Consider the following 9,727-nt stretch of genomic DNA (forward strand, 5'->3'; position numbering starts at 1 on the left):
ACTCTGCAACCACACATTCCCCCTCACAGGACCTTCATATTAACATCACAACCCCAACACTATACACTCTGCAACCACACATTCCCTCTCACAGGACCTTCATGATAACATCACAACCCCAGCACTATACACTCTGCAACCACACATTCCCTCTCACAGGACCTTCATATTAACATCACAACCCCAACACTATACACTCTGCAACCACACATTCCCTCTCACAGGACCTTCATATTAACATCACAACCCAACACTATACACTCTGCAACCACACATTCCCTCTCACAGGACCTTCATATTAACATCACAACCCCAACACTATACACTCTGCAACCACACATTCCCTCTCACAGGACCTTCATGATAACATCACAACCCCAACACTGTACACAACACAACCACACATTCCCTCTCAACACTATACATACATATACGTGCGTGCGTGCGTGCGTGCGTGTGTGTGTGAGTCAGTCAGTCAGTCATACCTTGAGCCAGCCAGAGTAGAAGAAGAACTGTAGCATAGTGAAGATGGGAACGTAAAAGTCCTGGTCATGACCTGGGTAACCCTGAGCTGGGTCCAAGAACTGTCTACCAATAATACAGGCAAAGATGAAGGTGTAGACGGCCAGGGTTACTACCTGGAGAGAGGGAGGGGAGGAGGAGAGAGAAAGGGGGAGGGAGGGGAGGAGAGATGGGGAGGGGAGGAGAGAGGAGGGAGGGGGAGAGAAAGGGGGAGGGAGTGGAGGATAGATGGGGAGGGGGAGAGGAGGGGGAGAGAGAGAGGGGGAGAGAAAGGGGGAGGGAGGGGGAGGAGAGATGGGGAGGGGGAGGAGAGAGGGGGAGAGAAAGGGGGAGGGAGAGGAGAGAAAGAGGGAGGGAGGGAGAGAGGAGAAATGGAGAGAGAAGAGAGAGGGAAGGAGAGAAAGGGGGAGGGAGAGAGGAGAGAGGGGGAGAGAAAGGGGGAGGGAGAGAAGAGAGAGGGAGAGAAGAGAAATGGGGAGAGAGAGGGGGAGGGAGAGAAGAGAAATGGGGAGAGAGAGGAAGGAGGGAGAGAGGGGAAATGGGGAGAGAGGGGGAGAAGAGAGAGGGAAGGAGAGTTGGAGAGAGGAGAGAGGGGAAGAGAGAGGGGAGAGAGGGGGAGAGAAGAGATGGGGAGAGAAGAGAGAGGGAAGGAGAGTTGGAGAGACAAATAGAGAGCATGGTTCCACAGGTTGTCTTTGTAGCTATTTACAAGTACACAATGTAAATAAACACCATGTCAATAAACACCATGTCAATAAACACCATGTCAATAAACACAGTGTCAATAAACACCATGTCAATAAACACAGTGTTAATAAACACAGTGTCAATAAACACCATGTCAATAAACACAATGTCAATAAACACAGTGTCAATAAACACCATGTCAATAAACACATGTCAATAAACACCATGTCAATAAACACCATGTCAATAAACACCATGTCAATAAACACCATGTCAATAAACACCATGTCAATAAACACCATGTCAATAAACACCATGTCAATAAACACCATGTCAATAAACACCATGTCAATAAACACCATGTCAATAAACACCATGTCAATAAACACCATGTCAATAAACACCATGTCAATAAACACAATGTCAATAAACACCATGTCAATAAACACCATGTCAATAAACACCATGTCAATAAACACCATGTCAATAAACACCATGTCAATAAACACCATGTCAATAAACACATGTCAATAAACACCATGTCAATAAACACCATGTCAATAAACACCATGTCAATAAACACAGTGTTAATAAACACAGTGTCAATAAACACCATGTCAATAAACACAATGTCAATAAACACCATGTCAATAAACACCATGTCAATAAACACCATGTCAATAAACACCATGTCAATAAACACAATGTCAATAAACACAGTGTTAATAAACACAGTGTCAATAAACACCATGTCAATAAACACAATGTCAATAAACACCATGTCAATAAACACCATGTCAATAAACACCATGTCAATAAACACCATGTCAATAAACACCATGTCAATAAACACCATGTCAATAAACACCATGTCAATAAACACCATGTCAATAAACACCATGTAAATAAACACCATGTCAATAAACACAGTGTCAATAAACACAATGTCAATAAACACCATGTCAATAAACACAGTGTCAATAAACACCATGTCAATAAACACCATGTAAATAAACACCATGTCAATAAACACAATGTCAATAAACACAATGTCAATAAACACCATGTCAATAAACACAGTGTCAATAAACACAGTGTTAATAAACACCATGTCAATAAACACCATGTCAATAAACACCATGTCAATAAACACCATGTCAATAAACACCATGTCAATAAACACCATGTCAATAAACACATGTCAATAAATGTCAATAAACATGTCAATAAACACCATGTCAATAAACACATGTCAATAAACACCATGTCAATAAACACAGTGTTAATAAACACATGTCAATAAACACCATGTCAATAAACACCATGTCAATAAACACAATGTCAATAAACACCATGTCAATAAACACCATGTCAATAAACACCATGTCAATAAACACCATGTCAATAAACACCATGTCAATAAACACCATGTCAATAAACACCATGTCAATAAACACCATGTCAATAAACACCATGTCAATAAACACCATGTCAATAAACACCATGTCAATAAACACAATAAACACCATGTCAATAAACACAATGTCAATAAACACCATGTCAATAAACACCATGTCAATAAACACCATGTCAATAAACACCATGTCAATAAACACCATGTCAATAAACACCATGTCAATAAACACCATGTCAATAAACACCATGTCAATAAACACCATGTCAATAAACACCATGTCAATAAACACCATGTCAATAAACACCATGTCAATAAACACCATGTCAATAAACACCATGTCAATAAACACCATGTCAATAAACACCATGTCAATAAACACAATGTCAATAAACACAGTGTCAATAAACACCATGTCAATAAACACCATGTCAATAAACACCATGTCAATAAACACAGTGTCAATAAACACCATGTCAATAAACACCATGTCAATAAACACCATGTCAATAAACACCATGTCAATAAACACCATGTCAATAAACACCATGTCAATAAACACCATGTCAATAAACACCATGTCAATAAACACAATGTCAATAAACACCATGTCAATAAACACCATGTCAATAAACACCATGTCAATAAACACATGTCAATAAACACCATGTCAATAAACACCATGTCAATAAACACCATGTCAATAAACACCATGTCAATAAACACCATGTCAATAAACACAATAAACATGTCAATAAACACATGTCCATGTCAATAAACACCATGTCAATAAACACCATGTCAATAAACACCATGTCAATAAACACCATGTCAATAAACACCATGTCAATAAACACCATGTCAATAAACACCATGTCAATAAACACCATGTCAATAAACACAATGTCAATAAACACCATGTCAATAAACACCATGTCAATAAACACCATGTCAATAAACACCATGTCAATAAACACAATGTCAATAAACACCATGTCAATAAACACCATGTCAATAAACACCATGTCAATAAACACAATGTAAATAAACACCATGTCAATAAACACCATGTCAATAAACACCATGTCAATAAACACCATGTCAATAAACACCATGTCAATAAACACAATGTCAATAAACACCATGTCAATAAACACCATGTCAATAAACACAATGTAAATAAACACCATGTCAATAAACACCATGTCAATAAACACCATGTCAATAAACACCATGTCAATAAACACCATGTCAATGAGCAGGATTTGTTTGACATGTGACCATGTGAGTATTTCCATTGTTGGCTGAGACCCTCATGGCCAAGTCATTCCACTACTGTCTGAGATTACATAGCCTCTGAAAACTGATCCCAGTCACGTCCAGGTTTCATTTCAATCACAGAGCTGCTGCCTGAACAGCAACAAATCAGTCTACAAACGTCACATGAAACTTTACTTTAATACATTTAGTTTTACAGGGACCTTTGGTCAACATTACTGTAAAAGCTCATTTTCAACAGATGTCCCTGAGCAGGAAACTGTCAACAGATGTCACTGACTCGCCAGAGGTCACACTGGCAATTTGTGCAGACCGCAGAGAGATAGAGGGCAGCAACCCAATTGGCCAATGGCTATAGAGAACCCCTCCTACCCTGGGGTCCTGCTGCCCCGTCCATTACTCTGTAATCATCATGTGGTGTTACAGGAAGCTGCTCTGGAGGTGCTCATCACAAAGGGACGTCATCTAGCCTGTCCACAGCTGGGTGGAACCGCATGAGGGGAGAGAGGAGCACAGGGCTTACTGCCCACTAGGGGAGAGAGAGGAGCACAGGGCTTACTGCCCACTAGGGGAGAGAGAGGAGCACAGGGCTTACTGCCCACTAGGGGAGAGAGAGGAGCACAGGGCTTACTGCCCACTAGGGGAGAGAGAGGAGCACAGGGCTTACTGCCCACTAGGGGAGAGAGAGGAGCACAGGGCTTACTGCCCACTAGGGGAGAGAGAGGAGCACAGGGCTTACTGCCCACTAGGGGAGAGAGAGGAGCACAGGGCTTACTGCCCACTAGGGGAGAGAGAGGAGCACAGGGCTTACTGCCCACTAGGGGGGAGAGAGGGGAGACGGAGGAGAGAGGAGCACAGGGCTTACTGCCCACTAGGGGAGAGAGAGGGGAGATGGGGGAAGAGAGGAGCACAGGGCTTACTGCCCACTAGGGGAGAGAGAGGGGAGACGGAGGAGAGAGGAGCACAGGGCTTACTGCCCACTAGGGGAGAGAGAGGGGAGACGGAGGAGAGAGGAGCACAGGGCTTACTGCCCACTAGGGGAGAGAGAGGGGAGACGGAGGAGAGAGGAGCACAGGGCTTACTGCCCACTAGGGGAGAGAGGGGAGATGAGGGAAGAGAGGAGCACAGGGCTTACTGCCCACTAGGGGAGAGAGAGGGGAGATGGGGAAGAGAGGAGCACAGGGCTTACTGCCCACTAGGGGAGAGAGAGGGGAGACGGAGGAGAGAGGAGCACAGGGCTTACTGCCCACTAGGGGAGAGAGAGGGGAGATGGGGGAAGAGAGGAGCACAGGGCTTACTGCCCACTAGGGGAGAGAGAGGGGAGACGGAGGAGAAAGGAGCACAGGGCTTACTGCCCACTAGGGGAGAGAGAGGGGAGACGGAGGAGAGAGGAGCACAGGGCTTACTGCCCACTAGGGAGAGAGAGGAGCACAGGGCTTACTGCCCACTAGGTGAGAGAGAGGGGAGATGGGGAAGAGAGGAGCACAGGGCTTACTGCCCACTAGGGAGAGAGAGGGAGACGGAGGAGAAAGGAGCACAGGGCTTACTGCCCACTAGGGGAGAGAGGGGAGACGGAGGAGAGAGGAGCACAGGGCTTACTGCCCACTAGGGGAGAGAGAGGAGCACAGGGCTTACTGCCCACTAGGGGGGGAGAGAGAGGGAGATGGGGGAAGAGAGGAGCACAGGGCTTACTGCCCACTAGGGAGAGAGAGGGGAGACGGAGGAGAGAGGAGCACAGGGCTTACTGCCCACTAGGGAGAGAGAGGGGATACGGAGGAGAGAGGAGGACAGGGCTTACTGCCCACTAGGGGAGAGAGCACAGGGAGATGGGAGAAGAGAGGAGCACAGGGCTTACTGCCCACTAGGGAGAGAGAGGGGAGACGGAGGAGAGAGGAGCACAGGGCTTACTGCCCACTAGGGAGAGAGAGGGGAGATGGGGGAAGAGAGGAGCACAGGGCTTACTGCCCACTAGGGGAGAGGAGAGCCCACTAGGGGAGAGAGGGGGACTGGAGGAGAGAGGAGCACAGGGCTTACTGCCCACTAGGGGGAGAGAGAGGAGCCAGGGCTTACTGCCCACTAGGGGGAGAGAGAGCACAGGGAGACGGAGGAGAGAGGAGCACAGGGCTTACTGCCCACTAGGGGAGAGAGAGGGGAGACGGAGGAGAGAGGAGCACAGGGCTTACTGCCCACTAGGGGAGAGAGAGGGGAGATGAGGGAAGAGAGGAGCACAGGGCTTACTGCCCACTAGGGAGAGAGAGGGAGACGGAGGAGAGAGGAGCACAGGGCTTACTGCCCACTAGGGAGAGAGAGAGCACAGGGAGATGGGGGAAGAGAGGAGCACAGGGCTTACTGCCCACTAGGGGAGAGAGAGGGAAGACGGAGGAGAAAGGAGCACAGGGCTTACTGCCCACTAGGGGAGAGAGAGGGGAGACGGAGGAGAGAGGAGCACAGGGCTTACTGCCCACTAGGGAGAGAGAGACTGCCCACTAGGGGAGAGAGAGGAGCACAGGGCTTACTGCCCACTAGGGGAGAGAGGGGAGATGGGGGGGAAGAGAGGAGCACAGGGCTTACTGCCCACTAGGGGAGAGAGAGGGGAGACGGAGGAGAGAGGAGCACAGGGCTTACTGCCCACTAGGGAGAGAGAGGGGAGATGGGGGAAGAGAGGAGCACAGGGCTTACTGCCCACTAGGGAGAGAGAGGGGAGACGGAGGAGAAAGGAGCACAGGGCTTACTGCCCACTAGGGGAGAGAGAGGGAGACGGAGGAGAGAGAAGCACAGGGCTTACTGCCCACTAGGGGAGAGAGAGGGAGACGGAGGAGAGAGGAGGACAGGGCTTACTGCCCACTAGGGGAGAGAGAGGGAGATGGGGGAAGAGAGGAGCACAGGGCTTACTGCCCACTAGGGAGAGAGAGGGAGATGGAGAAGAAAGGAGCACAGGGCTTACTGCCCACTAGGGGAGAGAGAGGGAGACGGAGGAGAGAGGAGCACAGGGCTTACTGCCCACTAGGGGAGAGAGAGGGGAGACGGAGGAGAGAGGAGGACAGGGCTTACTGCCCACTAGGGGAGAGAGAGGGGAGACGGAGGAGAGAGGAGCACAGGGCTTACTGCCCACTAGGGGAGAGAGGGGAGACGGAGGAGAGAGGAGCACAGGGCTTACTGCCCACTAGGGGAGAGAGAGGAGCACAGGGCTTACTGCCCACTAGGGGAGAGAGAGGAGCACAGGGCTTACTGCCCACTAGGGGAGAGAGAGGAGCACAGGGCTTACTGCCCACTAGGGGAGAGAGAGGGGAGACGGAGGAGAGAGGAGCACAGGGCTTACTGCCCACTAGGGGAGAGAGAGGGGAGACGGAGGAGAGAGGAGCACAGGGCTTACTGCCCACTAGGGGAGAGAGAGGGGAGATGGGGGAAGAGAGGAGCACAGGGCTTACTGCCCACTAGGGGAGAGAGAGGGGAGACGGAGGAGAGAGGAGCACAGGGCTTACTGCCCACTAGGGGAGAGAGAGGGGAGACGGAGGAGAGAGGAGCACAGGGCTTACTGCCCACTAGGGGAGAGAGAGGGGGAGACGGAGGAGAGAGGAGCACAGGGCTTACTGCCCACTAGGGGAGAGAGAGGGGAGATGAGGGAAGAGAGGAGCACAGGGCTTACTGCCCACTAGGGGAGAGAGAGGGGAGACGGAGGAGAGAGGAGCACAGGGCTTACTGCCCACTAGGGGAGAGAGAGGGGAGACGGAGGAGAGAGGGGGACAGGGCTTACTGCCCACTAGGGGAGAGAGAGGGGAGATGGGGGAAGAGAGGAGCACAGGGCTTACTGCCCACTAGGGGAGAGAGAGGGGAGACGGAGGAGAGAGGAGCACAGGGCTTACTGCCCACTAGGGGAGAGAGAGGGGATACGGAGGAGAGAGGAGGACAGGGCTTACTGCCCACTAGGGGAGAGAGAGGGGAGATGGGAGAAGAGAGGAGCACAGGGCTTACTGCCCACTAGGGGAGAGAGAGGGGAGACGGAGGAGAGAGGAGCACAGGGCTTACTGCCCACTAGGGGAGAGAGAGGGGAGATGGGGGAAGAGGAGCACAGGGCTTACTGCCCACTAGGGGAGAGAGAGGGGAGACGGAGGAGAGAGGAGCACAGGGCTTACTGCCCACTAGGGGAGAGAGAGGGGAGACGGAGGAGAGAGGAGCACAGGGCTTACTGCCCACTAGGGGAGAGAGAGGGGAGATGGGGGAAGAGAGGAGCACAGGGCTTACTGCCCACTAGGGGAGAGAGAGGGGAGATGGAGAAGAAAGGAGCACAGGGCTTACTGCCCACTAGGGGAGAGAGAGGGGAGACGGAGGAGAGAGGAGCACAGGGCTTACTGCCCACTAGGGGAGAGAGAGGGGAGACGGAGGAGAGAGGAGGACAGGGCTTACTGCCCACTAGGGGAGAGAGAGGGGAGACGGAGGAGAGAGGAGCACAGGGCTTACTGCCCACTAGGGGAGAGAGAGGGGAGACGGAGGAGAGAGGAGCACAGGGCTTACTGCCCACTAGGGGAGAGAGAGGAGCACAGGGCTTACTGCCCACTAGGGGAGAGAGAGGAGCACAGGGCTTACTGCCCACTAGGGGAGAGAGAGGAGCACAGGGCTTACTGCCCACTAGGGGAGAGAGGGGGGAGACGGAGGAGAGAGGAGCACAGGGCTTACTGCCCACTAGGGGAGAGAGAGGGGAGACGGAGGAGAGAGGAGCACAGGGCTTACTGCCCACTAGGGGAGAGAGAGGGAGATGGGGGAAGAGAGGAGCACAGGGCTTACTGCCCACTAGGGGAGAGAGAGGGAGACGGAGGAGAGAGGAGCACAGGGCTTACTGCCCACTAGGGGGAGAGAGGGGAGACGGAGGAGAGAGGAGCACAGGGCTTACTGCCCACTAGGGAGAGAGAGGGGAGACGGAGGAGAGAGGAGCACAGGGCTTACTGCCCACTAGGGGAGAGAGGGGAGATGAGGGAAGAGAGGAGCACAGGGCTTACTGCCCACTAGGGAGAGAGGGGAGGGAGACGGAGGAGAGAGGAGCACAGGGCTTACTGCCCACTAGGGAGAGAGAGGGGAGACGGAGGAGAGAGGGGACAGGGCTTACTGCCCACTAGGAGAGAGAAGGGGACAGGGCTTACTGCCCACTAGGGGGGAGAGAGGGGAGATGGGGGAAGAGAGGAGCACAGGGCTTACTGCCCACTAGGGGAGAGAGAGGGGAGACGGAGGAGAGAGGAGCACAGGGCTTACTGCCCACTAGGGGAGAGAGAGGGGATACGGAGGAGAGAGGAGGACAGGGCTTACTGCCCACTAGGGGAGAGAGAGGGAGATGGGAGAAGAGAGGAGCACAGGGCTTACTGCCCACTAGGGGAGAGAGAGGGAGACGGAGGAGAGAGGAGCACAGGGCTTACTGCCCACTAGGGAGAGAGAGGGGAGATGGGGGAAGAGAGGAGCACAGGGCTTACTGCCCACTAGGGAGGGAGAGAGAGGGAGACGGAGGAGAAAGGAGCACAGGGCTTACTGCCCACTAGGGGAGAGAGGGGAGACGGAGGAGAGAGGAGCACAGGGCTTACTGCCCACTAGGGGAGAGAGAGGGAGATGGGGGAAGAGAGGAGCACAGGGCTTACTGCCCACTAGGGGAGAGAGAGGGAGATGGAGAAGAAAGGAGCACAGGGCTTACTGCCCACTAGGGGAGAGAGGGGAGACGGAGGAGAGAGGAGCACAGGGCTTACTGCCCACTAGGGGAGAGAGAGGGGAGACGGAGGAGAGAGGAGGACAGGGCTTACTGCCCACTAGGGGAGAGAGAGGGGAGACGGAGGAGAGAGGAGCACA

General features: G+C 51.8%; 1 protein-coding gene across 5 annotated transcripts in view; it reads right to left on the minus strand.

Annotated features, from left to right (window-relative positions):
• Positions 1-9,727, minus strand: part of LOC118382374 (bestrophin-3-like) — a 29,197-nt gene that overhangs the window by 8,622 nt on the left and 10,848 nt on the right. For 4 of the 5 annotated variants that reach the window (XM_052509621.1, XM_052509620.1, XM_052509624.1 and 1 more), the window contains one exon: positions 486-638. The exons of the other annotated variant lie outside the window; for it this stretch is intronic. In XM_052509621.1, the coding sequence (XP_052365581.1) occupies positions 486-638 (153 nt within the window). The remainder of the gene's footprint in view (positions 1-485; positions 639-9,727) is intronic. 5 annotated transcript variants of the gene reach the window in all.

The sequence above is a fragment of the Oncorhynchus keta genome, unplaced genomic scaffold, assembly GCF_023373465.1.
Source record: "Oncorhynchus keta strain PuntledgeMale-10-30-2019 unplaced genomic scaffold, Oket_V2 Un_contig_4817_pilon_pilon, whole genome shotgun sequence".
In the NCBI taxonomy this organism is placed as follows: Eukaryota; Metazoa; Chordata; class Actinopteri; order Salmoniformes; family Salmonidae; genus Oncorhynchus; species Oncorhynchus keta.